Source organism: Trachurus trachurus (assembly GCF_905171665.1).
Source record: "Trachurus trachurus genome assembly, chromosome: 4".
In the NCBI taxonomy this organism is placed as follows: Eukaryota; Metazoa; Chordata; class Actinopteri; order Carangiformes; family Carangidae; genus Trachurus; species Trachurus trachurus.
The window spans coordinates 9,248,090-9,265,466 of NC_139898.1; the positions used below are offsets into that span (position 1 = coordinate 9,248,090).

General features: G+C 40.8%; 1 protein-coding gene across 2 annotated transcripts in view; it reads right to left on the bottom strand.

Moving 5' to 3' along the window:
• Positions 1–15,086, bottom strand: part of cyfip1 (cytoplasmic FMR1 interacting protein 1) — a 33,763-nt gene extending 18,677 nt beyond the window's left edge. The window contains exons 1-10 of one of the 2 annotated variants that reach the window (XM_083969396.1): positions 14,867–15,086; positions 7,780–7,897; positions 5,506–5,595; positions 4,220–4,297; positions 3,735–3,836; positions 3,468–3,649; positions 2,002–2,098; positions 1,563–1,691; positions 1,330–1,434; positions 336–427 (exon numbers count right to left, since the gene is read on the bottom strand). In XM_083969396.1, coding sequence (XP_083825522.1) covers positions 336–427; positions 1,330–1,434; positions 1,563–1,691; positions 2,002–2,098; positions 3,468–3,649; positions 3,735–3,836; positions 4,220–4,297; positions 5,506–5,595; positions 7,780–7,896 — 992 coding nt within the window. In that variant the 5' untranslated portion in view covers position 7,897; positions 14,867–15,086. Of the gene's footprint in view, positions 1–335; positions 428–1,329; positions 1,435–1,562; positions 1,692–2,001; positions 2,099–3,467; positions 3,650–3,734; positions 3,837–4,219; positions 4,298–5,505; positions 5,596–7,779; positions 7,901–14,866 lie in introns of both variants that reach the window. The other variant, XM_083969395.1, reaches the window with a different exon arrangement.
• Between the last annotated feature and the right edge of the window lie 2,291 nt (positions 15,087–17,377).

Sequence of the window (17,377 nt, forward strand, 5' to 3'; positions counted from 1 at the left end):
ATCGCCTGTTATAAAACAGTGTAGTTTACTGAAAGACAGAGTCATAGTGACTGACATGTCAGATGAAGCAGCATTCTGCATACTATTCTAATCTAGAGATTATATTCTAGTCTCATATCATCATTATGATCATCGATACAGTTTTTAATACAGACAATCCTATGGCTGTAGATCATGATACTGCCACTTCCACCTGAATAGCAGTAAATGTTTGATGGGCCAGTAAAGTGGGAACAAACGTCCAACATCTGGTGTGATTGTACAGCAGCAGTGTTACTTTGCTCTAATCCACTCATCTGCCTACGACCCTACTTCAGACACCTGCTTCATCTCACCTGGATTTGTTGTCTTCAAAATGAGCGCTGGTCTTTATGTACCGCGACAACTCAATCTGCATGTCACCGAACAAAGGGACCACCTGGAGTTGCTGTGAACAGCAGAGACAGAGCAGGTTTGTTTTTAGTGCACTCAACGTGAGAAGAAGAAGAGAGGTGAAAACAACAAGTTTGTTTGTTTGGCATAAGCAGGGTACCCACAGAATTTTTCAACTCAAATTTAAGACTTTTTAAGACCACGTCCAATGAAATTTAAGACCAACCTTGCACCTATTCTGGCATGCATGAATGCCTGAATGAAATAATGCAAAATAAATCTGTCAGAATAACTAAGAATAACAGAATAACATGATAGAATAACACAGGGACAAATAGCAATAGCTTTTTTAAATAAATATGTATTACAATAGAGCATACAGCCTTCAAGTCTCTGCTGCAGTCTCTCAACACTGTATTTACACAATCAAAATCATAAAAGAAACACAACAACTGTATGAGGAGTGTGTGTGTGCAGATGCATTACACAAAAGAACATCTTTTTCAAGTCTCATCAGGCTACCATGCAGGTAGCCTGATAGATTCAAGAGGCTGAAAAATATAAACAACCATGTTCAGTCACAATATGTAGAAGCAAATCACTATATTTGAAAACAGCATTTTGGATCGAATTATCTCCATTTAGCACTTGTGATAGGATCTCACTTTCCTGTTTTATATACAAATAAATAGGTATAGGTATATATTATTTTGTTATTTGCAGATGGGTCCAGTGTCAATCATTGCACTGAGCACAATTAAATAAAGTTTGACCCTGTTATAATGAAACCAGACTACTGCAATGTCATCAGAGTGCATTTTTTTTTTTTTTTTTTTTTTTTTTTTACAACACTTCACCTTCTTTTTGTATTATATTACTGGCCGTGGTAGGAAAACTGGACAAAACATGTCCTCGTGTGTGTGTGTGTACACCCGACACACATATACACCTCTGTACCTTGAAGAACTTGTCGATCTTGGTGAGGTTAATTCTCTTCTTAGCGTCTAGCTTGTAGATGTTGCTGCTGTTTCCGTCCATGAGGTACAAGCCAAAGCCCATCACCTGTGGGAGAGAGGAGCGGTGGTTTATATTTAGGACGTCCACTCCTGTCAATAATGCCACAGTAAATTGTTTAGAATGAAGAGGGCAGGAGGAATCGTGCTCCGGCTGCAGGTGCAGCCTTTACTCACTTTGAGCAGCATGTGCTTCTCGCTGGGAGTCAGGTACATCTTGTTCTCGTAGTAATCGACACACAGGTTGACAATGTCTGCCAGCAGCTCCTCGTATCCGTTAATCACTTCCAACTGCTGCTGCAAAGACTGGCAGACAGGACACGAGACGATTACGAAATCATAAATATGTGATTCACACAGAGAGATTCATTTGATGTAAAGTCCATTAGAGTAAAATGTGTTCTTGACTGTATTTAACCTGTAATAGACTTTCTCACTTCTTTTTTTAAACCGCATGTTCTGCATGTCCCTGAATACATCATCATTTTTGTACATTTCGGCAGATGTTCAACCTGATGTGAGGCGTGAAACCTGGCAGGATGTAGTGACACTGTTCCTGTCACATTTAAACTATTTAATCTATTTTTCAACAGTGTGTGATGCACATCTGACAAACCTGGGTGATTTTGTTGTGGTTTGCCAGGAACATGGACAAGTTCTGAGACTCCTGAATGGATGAGGGCTCAGACATCTTTCTGAGGAACTGGGCCGCTCTGGGTGAAGGCAAGAAACAGACTGATGTTAATTTAAAAAAACAAAACACACACAAAACAGATGTTAAGCATCTTTCTTCTGTCACTTTAACACAGAGGTTTTCAAAATAAATGTGAAGCACATCTCCCTGGTGGGACCACAGAGGGAGAGATGGGAAGATGTGAGTCATGATTTGTGTTTTTTTTGTGTCATATGTTTGCTGCAACTGACTGCAAAGACATGCATATTTTAACAATCAGCATGACTTACACTTCCCAAGGTTATCATTACTTCTGAATGATATAGCAAATAAATATCCAGAAGTAAATGGAAAAAGACTCTTTATTGCTCCTTTATTTGCCAAACCTCCCTGAGTGTCACGGAAATCCAGTAGTAGCTGTCTGCATATCAATGAGTACATTGTTAACAGGAAGTGCTAATATCTAATCTGGCCTGACTTTTAGTGGCGCCACCTCCACCAAGTTCTTAACAAGCCTTGGTTTTAAAAACACAGAGCTGGCTCCTAGGAAGCCAGTCATTACCACTTGTTCTGGGCCTGAACAAAAATAAAGATTTATTTTATTCAGAACAGGTGACTTTTTTTTTAGAACTGACATTACATTTGACTGGGACGAACCTCTTTTTGGTCTTGTACGCGCGACGACTGCAAGTGTCAGAACTAAATATTTCTTTGGAATATTGAGTTTAATTGCTAGAAAAGCAATTACAAAGAAATGGCCTAAGCCAGACATCCGATCTGTAGACGAATAGTACGATATACTGTATTTGTGATGGAAAGAATCACTTTCTCAATGAGGTTTCAGCAATCCAAATTCGAGGAAGCAATCTGGAAGCAATGGAAAATGTATATTTCCCTGAAAAACATGTCTTTTGTTTTTTTTTGTTTTTTTTTAAATAAGGCTTATTTAGTTAATTAAATATATTTCCTTGTATAATTATAATAGAAAACACCCCATGTTCATGTGTTATCTTATAAAATGCTTTGTTAAAGGTGAAAAATAAACCCATAGGCCTCAAGTTGTAGCTCACAGCTAACTAACCCACTTCCTGGGAACATTATACTTCCTATTTACATCTCCAAATGCCTCCAGAATGTCCAGAAAGTGCAAGAAATCAGTTAAGCACATAATAATACTTAGTTTAAACTGTAGTCGTCTCTATCTTTTCCTGGAGCTCTAACATGTCCTCTATCAGTTCATACACAGATGTTTCTCATTTTTCCTGTGATGGAACCATGAAGGGGTGGGGTGGTTGGAAACTTCCTGGTCTAACATGCTGTTCAGGCAGTGAGGATGGTGCTGCCATCTAGTGGTCGATATGTTACTAGAGACTGTACAGTTAACTGTGATGTTCTCTGACTGTGTGTACCGTTTGTAGGCGGAGTGGTCATTCTTCACACTGCACTTCATGTTCTTCAGTTCATCCAGCACAGCGAACATGTTGATGAACTTTCCGAGGGTCATCAGGTAAGCCTCCGAGACAAAGTCCTTCCTGCGCTCGGTGTGGCACAGACGACGGACCTCCCCACAGAAACGGTCTATTGCTGTGCGCTGGAGTAGAGAGAAGGTTCAGTTCATACAAGAGACAAGACGGTTAAAGATTCCCTGATCGTATCAATAGAAATATATGCTTCACCTGGAAGTACATGAAGTTCATCAACTTGGTGACTTCAGGCTCCAGGACCTCCACTGTCTTCTCATAGATCTCCACTCTGTTGGGCTGTTCGTTGCATTTGACCTAGAACAAGAAAAGAGAAACAGGGCGTCATATGGAACTACAAGGAAACCCCATAAAGCTATTGTGAATAAAAATGATTAGGACTGGTCCTCTTATATCTGCAGATTATAGTGGAGAATAACTGCTTGTCTACAACATGGCAATAAATAGTTCCTAGAATTGCAAAGTGGGATGTTTTAAGTGTCAAAAAAGAAAAAAATATTCAAGTCACTTAGATATAAGAAAAAAAAAGTAGTAGCAATTTATTTAAAGTTGGAATAAGAAAATATTTGTCATTTTGGCTTTGAAAATGACAGATGATGAGAAACATTGTGTTATTAACTGTCTTGACTCCATTGACTGACCTATTGTTTCAGCGTTACCAGCAGAAAGGCAGTGGTTACCTGTGGTATTGCACGTGAGCAGCTCCTCCAGGTGTAGAGCATGATGGCGTACCCCTGCCCCTCCTCCAGCATCTCGTTCTAATTTGGAAAAACAAAACCAATCAATCTCCAACTGGGTCACATTTTCCCAATAAAAAAAAACAACGACACACACACGCAAACTCACACACACACACAGTGCAATGAAAACATGCATGCGCCATTGCTTCCTTTGTAAGTCATTTATTCCCAATGGGTGGCAGGGAAGTGCATTAGTGCATTCAAACCATTGCTGCCTCTGTACAAAGTGCTGTTTGATTCTGAACCCTGAGCAATTAGTCCCTCACTAATTAGACACAAAGCCCTTCTATCCCTGATATGGGATGGTTCAGAAGATCCGTTTGTCCACGGGCCATTTGATTCCGGGCCTGGGTCCTGTGAGCTGCCCCCTACACAATACCCAAAGCCCTGGTGGGACGGGCCAGTCCCTTGTAAGATCCTGTTCCCAACGAGCCCTTGACCTCATTCTGGTGAATCTATTTTTCCCACCAGGTCATCGCTGAGGCAACAGAGATGTCTGACACACTGTCAGGCAGTGTTGGGCACGTTACTTTAAAAAAGTAATTAGTTAAAGTTACTAGTTACTTTCCCCAAAAAGTAACTGAGTTAGGAACAGAGTCTCAGACATGTAGAGTTACTACATGATAAAAGTAATTAATTATCAGGAAAAGTAACTATTGTGTTACTTTTTTTAATTAAATGCTCAAATATGTCAAATTTATAGATACAATATAGACTTCTCTCCCTAACCCCTGTTTGTGTAAGGGATAGTCGGGCATTATCCTTTACTTAACCAACTTGCTCAGCACTCAGCGTGAAGAAGAAGTGAGTGATAAACGGCTTAGTTGATGAACTGAAAATAATGTGTATAACATACACTTAAAGAGGAACTAAGCAGGACACAGACGTGCTCCGTAACCCACAATCTTTTGTTTATGACAGTTAGGTTATCCACCGCTCCATAGATAGATTTTTCGCTGGCTTCGTTGTAAACAAATGCACATGGCCAGGTGGAGGGTTAGCAACACAGAGGAGAAGCGTACCGACTTGCATAATTCGCTCTAAATAGGTGTTATTTTCTGATGGTACTTCAAGTCAAGTAACGCTGATAACGGCGCATCTTATTGTCAGTAACGGTAACGGCGTTGTAAGTTTTTTGATTACTCTTTACCGTCCGAAAAAAAAAAGTAACATAGTTTATTTTAATGCTGTTATTCCCGTCACTGCTGTCAAGTGATTCCACCTACCATGCTGGAGTGGACGGTGGCTTGCTCGATGTATCTGGCGATGCCGGTGACAAAGGCATTCCTGTCCTCAAAGTTGGTGTTGAAATTGGGCTGTGGGAAGATGGGAGGAATAACAACAAATCAAACTGACAACAAATGACACAGGTACAAATATCAGGTTTGTTACAGGCAAAGAGGCAGTGAGTATGTTTGCCCAAAGTAACCAGTGCAAAGCAATTTGTTTAGTCTTTTTTACAATTCATTTTTATTTCAATGTTATTACTTCATATTACTGCGTGCAATGTTTCCTCCTTATTAAAATTTGCCTGCAAATGCAGTTGAAACTAATTATACAGATGACTAGAATTCATACCCATCTTATCTAAGCTTCTGTATTCAGTGCCATATTGTAACCTCTGTCTAATAAATTATCCTGATCTTACTGAACTGTTTGTTTTATTAAATACAACAAACTCTTTCCTTTGTGTGTGAATCTGTATTTTCTCATAAAGCCTTGTACTGTAGAGCTAATTGTGGTTGTTCTGGACAATCCAGGTCCACAGACTGATGTGCTTATCGTATGATTGTCTCTTTTCTGCTTCCTATCCACTGTGCTTTGATGGCCACAACAGAAAGTTGAATTGACTGTGATGATCACTGCAGCTTTCATGTATTGTTTTTCTGATGAGAGGTGACCCTGAGGCAGACTGAAAAAGCTAGGGAACGGGCTATATGTAGGTAGACAAGGAGAAAGAGAACATTGTGTTCATCTGTTTTTGAATGAGAAAAGGGAGCAAGTTCACTTACAGCCTCTGTTGTCAAGGTCGAAGGATAGTGGTTTTATAAAGATCAACAGAATAATGGTGGTTTGGAGCAGGAAGAGCCGATAAAAGCCACCAGCCATTTTAGATTTTATTTGAAGTGAAGTGATTGAACAACTGAGTCCATTTTAAATATAATAAAGTCTACAAGTTGGGGGACACTGAGAATATTGAGAGGAAACTGATAGAACATTTTAAACTATCTTAACCTTTTAAAACTATTGTTGATACATTAGTTAGGCTACAATAGTGGCCAATCCGTGGTGCAGTCATGTTATGCACCACATCTACGCATAGAGTTAAGGCCAGGGTAACGCCGCTGTTACTTAGACGACTTCACTCACAAACTACAAGCATGATAAAGTTTCTGGTTGACTTAAGATTTTCTGCCCGAGCCTGCAACTGGACAGGACAGGCCCGACAGTATTGAGTCTGTCGTGAAACATCGTTATAGTGTTTTAAATCGTTTAAACCAGGTCCATTTCTTTTTGAGGAGAAGATGTCTGCTGATGACTTACTGTATATTTCCCCCAACTCAACACACAGACACACAGACTGGGCATCACGGCAGAGCGGTGGAGTCAAACCGAGTTCATGGGCTGTTGTTCAAGAGCAATGAATAAAATAATAGAATAAAAAGCCAAAAACACACCTGTTCAACCTGCAGAACCACCAGTCATCAAAGTCCCAGCTGCTAGTTCAGCAACAAACAGCTGTCTGACTGTGTGCCATCTAACGATTTAACTTTAATTAGTATGACACAAATCTAAAATGTGTCAAACTCTGGTAAATTGATGCCATGTGTTTGTGCATGCAGCACGAACGCAGCAGGGGCAGGTGGATGCTGCAGACAAATTTGGGGGAAATATGCTTTTTTTTAAAACTGACTGGCAGAGATCTTCTCCTCTCAAAACCTGACTGAAACGGTAAAAACACAAAAACAATGCTTCGGGTTAAAAATCTGTGTTTCTCCCACAGACACAAGACGTCAGGAGGGAGAGAGGAGCTGCAGGAGGAGATGCTTTCATGTGCGTCCATTTAGCTGCCGGGCAGCGCTGAGGTAAACTCTGGTCTTGCAATATAACAACCAAAAATGTTATCATGCTTGTAGTTTATGAACCTAACTTCTGCATAATAAAAATGTCTTACAGGCGCCGATTAATCAGTTGGCCTCATGGTGTTGTGTTTGTACGATAGTGCAGATTTCTTTGCAATAGCATTATTATTGTTAGATATTATTATTTGCTTATCAATTTATTTATTTTTCCTTTTATTCTGCGTAACTGCAGCATAGTCACAAATAGATGGTCCCATTACAGAGTATGTTCAAGTAGTGACCTAATTAAGAAAACGCTGTGTCATCGTGACATCTCGTTAGAAAAACAGTGTCACTGACTAAAACTAGTATTATCATGGAGGAGTCTATATGTGATGAGAGGTTGGTCAGTGGTAAAGCGCAGCCGTCAGCACTGACCTGATACATGACTGAGGAGGGGAGGGGCTCGATGCATGGCTGCTGGTCCGGGAGGGGCAGCTCCTCCAGCAGGTCCACGTTGGACAGAGCATCCTCTAAAGTCACTGTGGATGCCATGCTGCTGAAAAGGACACAAAGAACATCATGTTTAAAATCACATCCAAAGAAGATACTGTATGCTATATCAATATAATAACAGAGCTCCATTACTGCAGTGTAGCTTAACACTGCTTTGGTTTTTAATAACTGAACTGATCATAAATATCTCATCACTAATAATAAACTGATGTAACTGCAGACACTACAGCACCTTAAGCTTTGAACACAACCTTCAAAAAGGAGCTCCGCGTGGTTCTACAGGTTCCTCTTTGTGCAGACGTCTATGGCTGCACCCAGCGTCCTGCACAAATAGCCTCTGATCAACCAGAAAGGTCAGTGCAGGATGGTGACCTCTGCACCACTGCAAACAATAAATGACCTGATCGCTCTCTGGCATTATCTCACCACCTTTTTTTTGCATTTGCATTTGCATTTGCAACAGTTGTGCTACCTCACTGACATTTCACCGGATGTAATCATATACAGCAAAAACACTGAAACACAAAACCCTTCCAGCTTGTACCTTTACATCTAGTTAATCCCTCAAATGTTACCAAGAACATGACTCATGTGGTCAACAAAAGTAAATTGAATGCTAATAGATTAGCACTGTATCAGTGAGCGGTGTGGTATGCTTTGGTTTGCATTCTCATGCTGCTGCTGCTGCTGCTGACTGCTGACTTTCAGACGTCACTGACACTGAACAATCAAAAAACCCATTGCAATCAGAATTGACAGCGAGTCAAACAATCCCCCGGTGACTGACCACCACCACCACCGACACAAAAGCCTGCCGGTCAGTGCGTGTGCCGGCTCAGGGTCACACCAGGTCACCGTCCTGAGTGTCCTCCTCCTCCTCCTCCACAGACGGAGGTACGGAGCTGGACACAAAGACGAGAGGGTCCGTATAATTACAGGGCTGCTGAGGAACAGTGGGGTTTTAATGGCTGAGATTGCGCACACACTGACGCGGCTGCTTTTATGCCTCATTCGGTGACATGAAATCACCTTGGCCAGATTGGGGACGTCATTTGATAAATATGTTTTCATCTAAATTCTGTTTTATTGGTAATGCAGCGTTATGTGAAGCATGCAGAGGAGCAGCGGCTGGTGCGTGTCCGGGCCTGCCCTCCACAGAGATCACTACAAAGCACCAGCAGCGTGACCATCGTCAAAGGCTTCAGATTACAAAACCACAGCCGCTCTTTTTGATGATGAAAACCAAGCACGGGGTTGGTTCACTGGTTGGTATGGTTCCTTTAAAGACAAATGTGCATTTAAGAGATTTGTTTTTCTTCCCTTGTGCATTAAAGAGATTATGTAAATTATGTTTCATTCATTCAGACATTGGCCTGTTGGGAATCTTATATCTTTAGATTACGATAGATTATTTAGTACCAGGGCTACACAATGTTTATGAGTCATGATTTGAGTTAAAAAGGTAATTTTTGCATTTCATTTTCAGATGCTTTGTAGGTCAGGGGCGTCTCCAGCTCTCTCTCTGTTTGGTGTGTTGTGACGTATTTTACCTTTTTTGAAAACACTGCAGCTCTTGCTGTTTGGAATTTGCACTTGGTCATACAGTATTTCAGCTCAGTTCACATGACAACACTCTGCAAAGCTGCATCACAGCCCTGATAATATGATATGTGACCTCATAAACAATATAAACAATGCCACTCACTTCCTACATTTTGACAGTGATGCATTTCCTATTGTTGTGGCCCTGTAGTCCAGCACAGTGATATAATGAATGAGCTTCAGGTGCTGACTTTCAGCTTTAAAGGAGACATATCATGCCCCCTTTCCAAAAATTAAAATAGTTCCCAGGTGTGTTAAAGACATGTCTGTGACATGCTTTGGTCAAAATACTCCAAGGACCTAAACATCACAGCACTTTTTATACTCTCAAAACAGCCCTGTTCAGAATGGCTAGTTTCAGTGCCTGTCCCTTTAAATGCAAATTAACCACTGCTTGCCTCGCCCCACCCCTTCTACCGGTCCCAGGTAGAGGTGGTATCATGCAACCGAGGGAACAGCTCTACACATTACAGATTTTTTTTGTCAATTCTCACATTTTGGGGGTCAGAGGGAAAGACAAACACCCTAATATAAAGACCCTTCAAAAAGTCATATTTCCATAATATGTCCCCTTTAATTTGACCATGTGGACATCCAACACGTGTGGGAGTACAGAGCTAACAACAGAAAATATTCGTTACTTTCCAGGCTGCACTGTCAGTGATGTAGCAATTAATCAGAAAGTGAACATTTTTGTGTTGCTCATGGAAGTAGCCGAAGTGCACAATACACTGACCCAAGTCCATCTGTCATAGAGAGAGTAAAAATAGGTGTGGTTAGTTGTGAAACACAGTTTTTGAAAGAGAGGAGGAAGTCAGATGGGAAACACTATGACAAGCAGCTTTCAGAATATGCCTCATTAATGACCGGACAGAAATACACTTCTTTTTAGCTGAGCTGCAAAGAGTCAACTTGGAAGCACTACAGACTACAGATCAGTCAACTTGGTGCCAAAATAGGGAAGTATGAATCACAGACCATGTGATGCAGAGTCCACTTCAAGGTGGAGGGGGGGACTGACCCTGAGCTTTCAAGCTGGTGTGTAAGAAACTGAAAGTAACCAATAAAAACAGAACACACACATATTTCTGCCTCTAAAAATATAGTGTCATTTTAAATCATTTTAAAACAGTAGACAGTAGAGTAAAAAAAAAATTAACAGCAACTGAATGTCATTGTCAACTTTACAGACAGACACCATGTCCATTACACACAAAAAAGGGAACCTTGGTGGCTTTTGCTTCAGTGCACAGTTCCTGTTTAAACTGCAGTGTCTAGAGGTGTCTCCTCTTCTAAGAGGCAGACAAGACACAAATTAGAAGAGCCATGACTCTTCAAGTGTTATTTAGTCTGCCAGGTTGATGGGCCATTATACCCAGCGCTGTGCTGAAGCTGCACGCCATGTGTTTGTAGGGCTCCCTCCGTAATTACACAGTAAGGAGCTTAGGCCATGTAGGTAACCGAGGTGTGCCAAACAGAGGCCAAACCCAAGCCAGTACCATGCAACAGAAATAATGATGCCAGTAATACACCTCTTAAGCCTCTTGAAATCACACCAGGACTGGGTCAATGCTCCGGAGACATGAAGGATCAAGAGATAAATACAGAAAAACAAAGAAGAGACTAGTGTCCACCATGCAAACAGTCTGTAAGAAGAAGAACCGTCTGTTTTCTCTTGACCTGCGATTCCCAGAAAGCTTAGAACCATTGTTTGGTCATTTGCCAAAAGGTAAACAATGACAAAAGATTAGCTGCTTGACTAGTTAGACAAAAATATTATTCAGCATTAGATACAGAAATATATGCGGATTGCGCACACATATGAGTCAGCCTGTGACAACACCACAAGCTGCAGCCGACAGTGTGTGAACACCAGTTAGCAAAGAGAGGCTAAATGGTTAGCTACAAGTAATGGAAACATAGAGAAACACAGTACATGACTAATGGATAAAGGGTTAACATAGACAGCTAACTAATTGTGTTCAAACTCACCCCCTTCCACTACAGTGCACTACATTTACTTTATTTATTTCTGTGTCCAAATCCTGAGTGTGTAAAATTTCTGTCTGTTTTACAGGGAACGAGGTGAACAAGGGAGTGATTTTTGACACAAACATGGATAAATGGTTGAAATACTTCACTGTAAGTGACGTATAGCCTAAACAACTGAAATAGCTTGCTGGACCATGGTTGAAATGGTTAATTTAAAGGGATAGTTCAACATTTTGGCAAATTGGTCCATTGTCATAATCCCTATAGTTTTAGGTAGGGATGTCCCGATCCGATCACGTGATCGGAAATCGGGGTCGATCACGTGATTTCAGACTCGATCGGAATCGGACGTTACATCCCGATCAGGAATCGGATATATTACATATCTACATGTCAGGGTTTTCTTATCTGTCTAAAGCGAAGACGGGCCGCAAGGGGGGGCGTATTATTGTGAGATTGTGATATTGTTACATCCCTAGTAGAGCACAAAGAACAGAAAAATAGTGGGATGATACAGTTGATCTACATTAAAAACTTTACTGCATTGCCAAAGTATCGGATCGGGACTCGGTATCGGCAGATACTCAAAATCAAATGACTCGGACTCGGACTCGGGGGCAAAAAAATGTGATCGGGACATCCCTAGTTTTAGGAGTAGGTTTGTTACCTTTAATTGTCGATGCAAGCTATTTTTAGAACGGCGGAGCAGAGCCGCAAGCTGCTCAGAGCTACGCTACGGAGGCTCATGGGATTTCTTGGTTTCCCTCATCAAACTCATCAAATACACAATCCAACAACTCCAAAACGCTCTGGTGGACAAGTTGTGACCTGCACATTCACCACGCTATGAGATAATAACGGAACGTTACGAGACGGAGTTGTTTTTGAGGCAAATGCAGAGACTGCTTGCCGAAAAACTGCCCCTGACAGGAACGCGCATCAGCGGTTTTGCATGAATTTACCTCGAAAATTACTCTCAACTTGTCCACAAGAGCGTTTTGGAGTTGGTGGATTGTGTAGGCTATTTGATGAGTTTGATGAGGGAAACCAAGAAATCCCATGAGCCTCTGTAGTGTAGCTCTGAGCAGCTTGCAGCTCTGCTCCGCCGTTGTAAAAATAGCTTGCACCGACAATTAAAGGTAATGAACCTACTCCTAACGCTATAGGGATTATGGCAATGGTCCAATTTGCCAAAATGATGAACTATCCCTTTAAAAACAATGCTATGATAAATGGTTGAAAACATAAAAGTAAAAGGATGAATGGTTGACTACCGGCGGTAAATGCAATGTATAAACAGCTGAAATAGGTTGTTGAAATAGTGGAATAAAGGTTTAAACATCTGGTTGCTGACACTAGAGAGCACCAAACCAAACCAAAGCACTGAACATTAAACTGGGTGAAGAAACAAAAACTATAGCAATATTTACCTTTGTTAAATCCACATGGCCTATTTGTGGTGATGAAGGGATGACTGAGTTTATCTTACGGTTGGCCACTACTACTCTACGCCACAGGAAATTGTTTCTTAAGATGTGCTGCCACCAAATTATTGTCTCTTTTGACATTTTCCCCAACATGATACAGACAATCGTGCATGAGCACCGCTCCCCTCCCATAGGAGAGCTTTTTTTTAGTCATTTGTGTGAAGCCATGCCATTATCAACAAAGGGAAATAAAACTGTCGGATATAATGAATTGTAATTATTATTGCTTGCTTTTATGAATGTTTTACAGTCGTCTAGTACCTTCAGATGAAACAATGACACGTCTGGCATGCTCTGCTACAAACAAATACCAGTAGTTCACACTTTTCTATACCACATCTCACATTAAGACGATGAAGAAGCCACGTGAATATTCCACTTAAGTGAGAAACAGATGCAACGAGAGCTGATGCTCTGCAGAAGACAAAACTTTGACGTTTCCTTGGCAATGGCAAAAACACAACACACAAAACAAAAGCCTCTCGATGTGATTTCATCACCAAGTTCCATCAAACGATGCCATTCTGAAGGAAGTTCAACATGTTCTCTTATGTTGAGGTGTGAAAACCCCTTTTTAGCACTTATTTTTGCAGGGACTGCATACCTGCAGCACTTATCACTGCAGTATTAATCTGTTGGTAGTTTTTTTTTTCCTGAAGTCCATGCATAGCAATGACTTCCCCAAAATGTTAATGCTCACACAATGTGTCAAATAACAATACTTCCTGGCTGCTCAGTGGTGCATACATGAACTGAAGTCTTATCTTTGACCCAAAATGCACTTCTAAATCACAGTTCAGAATCACTTAAAACAGCGATCAATTGAGATCAGAACAACAGTGGCGAATCAAGCAAACTGCTGAGTGCTGTAACCGTACACTGAAGCTGTAACATACTGGTGTGGTTTCTCCATATCAATGAAGAAGAAATAAAAACCGCAGAAAGAAAATAACAACCCGCTGTCACCAAAATAACATGTGGTTTCACCTACAGTATCTTCATGCCTCATCACACTCCTTCCTTCCTCCGTGTCCTCCAAGCTGACAGTGATAAGAGACTACCACAGCCATGAAGCAATGAACAGAAGCTTCATGCAAAAATGTTTTGACTCTTCATTTTACAACAGGCACACATGCTTCCCCCCCCCAAAAAAAAAAAATCCAAAAAAATGTATGTGACGTTAAAAATGTCAAATGTTTGAAGAGGCTGACTGAACTGGTATTTACAGTGAGTGAGCCGGGCAGTGAACGCAGCATCAGGAGGGTGGGGAATACAGTGCAACAAATTTCCTGCTACAGTCATTCCCAGAGGAGCAAACAGACACGGAAAAAGAAAATGTCCAGGAAATAAAGTGGTTCATTTCACCACCGTACGTGAACTACACTATTCCCGACAGACAGTAACTGTGATTAAGTTAACACGTCTGACATAAACTCAAGTCCCAGTGTGGCTTTCACACCTGGCGGACACGTACCTCCCCACTCCCTGGTCACAATTTGCAACTATAAACCGGTCGGAAACAAAACTGAGAGCGACAGAAAACGATGCCAACACTGATTTTTCTTTCTTTTTCATGTTAAACGGTGTCAGTGCTGCTTCCGACATGTAGCCGTGGTCATGGCTGTATCCCTGCCCCGAGCCGTGGCCTCAGATTAGTCACAGCTCGGGCCTGTGAGCGAGTGAGCCAGGAAAATGGCTTTGCATTGCACCAAGCTGATAACCGCCTCATACTTTCTCAACTCCAGCAGAAACAACCGGCTGTTTGTGTTGTTGTGTTGTTTTTAAACGGTCCCCGGTAACGGAGAGCCGTTAGGACGGTTACACCCGAAACACCGCCACACAACTTTTTTCCCCCACCGTGGGTGAAGTTGACTTAGCTGGAAACACACACCGTGAAACTCACTTCGACATGAACCATTCCCACTCACCCGCAGTTTGTTGGTTAACAGGGGGAAAACTTCTGCGCTTCCAGCCGAGGTTACAGCGCCATGTAGCCGGGAGTGTTGAGCCCTGCGGTGCCCGGCGGAGTGCGGAGCTCCTCGATCCGAGTTTTTCTCTCTGTCGTCGGGCCAGAGGAATCTCTTTTCCTCGGTCGCTGTTATTATCATGGGCGGGGGAGAGAGAAGTCGAGCAGGGAGTTCCTGTCCCTCAAACAGGGAAACTCAACAGGAAACTCCACTCGCAGGCAGCAGCTGCGGTGCGAGGCTCCTCCACTAGGGCAGGGACGCGGAGGATAAAGGTGAAGGCAAAGGAATGTACAGTAAGAAGCTGCCCCGGGGGTATGGAGGCTGATTAGTGCCATCCCCCACCCCCCTCAACTCAACCCCGGCTACACACAGCACGGGGCATGGGTTTCACTTCACAAATATCTTCAAGTCAACAAATTCCAGTTTTCTTTTATTATTCCCCAAACTTTCATTCATATGTGTAGGCTATATGTAGTTGTATCAGGTTTAGATGGCTTAAGGCAAGGAGTTTCTGTTATAAAGTATAAACTAATAGCCTTCACTGCACTGTTTTTTCAGGTTAACAAAATATAGGGCACCTTATGGCTATCTATAGCAGCCAATATTCTTGCTATGTGACAGTTAAAAAAGAAATAATATTTTTCATTAACTAGATGAAGTATTTCCTGAAGAAAATGTGTTTGAATGCTGAAAGCTTAATGCCATTGCTGAACCAAATTAGCTGAAAAAACTGAAGCAATGTTGAAAAGGCTGACGCTGAAACGTAACAAAAGCTGTAGAAATGTTAAAAAGGTAGAAGACAAGGTTGAACTCCTACATGTAAGTGTAACAGTTGAAAGGTTTTAAATCTGCAGCTAAAGAAAACTGATGAATGTTTTCAGCATACACATTAATTATCTGTTTTCTATTTAATAGTCTCTTTTCAAGTCTAAAACACCACTAGAAAGAACCTTGAGCGCTGATTTCACACTACTACTACTGCCTGAATGGGACTTTACTATGATCCACACCACTAAAACTATTTTTCATTTACCTCTAGTTTTAATTCTCCATTATTAATTTATTTGATAAAATTAGCCTAAATAAAAAGTCAAGCAGGCACTCTTGTGAGAAACAGCTGAGGCACTGCTATAACTTCCATGCAATTGTGAAGAAAGCTCCAACTACTGCACTACTACTGCTACTACTATTACTGTAACTGAAACTAGATAAAGATAATAGAAGAAAGCAATGCTTTCTGGTAATATAATATTCTTATCTTTAGATAGGGATACAAGGCAAACCGGTTTACAGAAAATAGTGTGCATTAAGAAAACCAGGAAATAAAAATAATAATATAATAAACAATCATCGACAATGATTAATTAAATAAATACATGTGTAGAATAGGTAGTTATGCAACATCTTTATTTTTACTCACACACACACACACAAAAACACCTTTAATTTTCTGGTATCCATTTTTTGGAAGCGCTTATTGTATTAAAAGTGGCACATCATAATCTCAATGCCACCCAGCCCAGGTCCATCTTGTTGCCTGTGAGACAAGAATCCTAATCACTGAGACTCTTTGCTGCCCTTATTGGACTCGAAGATAAACCAGGCTAATAGGATGAGTCTAATCTCCCTCTTATAGCACACATAGTGAATGAAAAAAGAAAGGCACCATTGCAAGGAACAAGTCAATTCTATGTTGTAATATGGTCATGGGAGGTTGTCAGTTTGATTTAAGACGCAGGAGCCGTACAGCTCGTGCAATGAGTCATTGCAATTTATCGCTTTGAAAAGTCATTAGCTTCTTTACCTCATGAGGTCCAACTGGAACAATGACTGTACAGACAACTTTTAAAAAGCCTTTAAAATCACAGTTCACTGTAGGTTATTATTGGAATATAAAGAGCACACACTACAGGCTGTACTGCCATGGGGCCAACAACTTCATTAGGCTGTTTCACGGCTACAGACCAGAGCTAACATATAAGATACACTTACTTAACTGCAAATACCGCCACATCACCAGAAATATAATGACTGTAAATTTTGTATTTGGCAGAAATGAACGCAGTTGATAATGTTTTAACTGTTTTTCTCAACAAATTATTTAAGTACCCTGTTAAAATAACAACAATCAACATGCAATAAGCTCTATTTTTCAACCACACAATCTAAATCAATCAATAGAAATTAAATTTGACTAAATGTCAATAATTAATAGTCTTAATTATATTGGTTTCATGATCTTTCACAAATTTGTTCATCAAGTCTCTTTAAAAAGGCAGATATAAAATAGTTACAGTCTCATTACGTTGAATAACAACATATCTATATGGTTGTGCAAGATTTATTGTGCTTCATACACATAAACATAACATCTCATTAATAATAAGAAAACAACTTTACAAAAACTTTACATGTTTTAAATACAGAGGCTGATGTATATTTACAAGTAGCTTGTTTGACCATGGCCCTAAA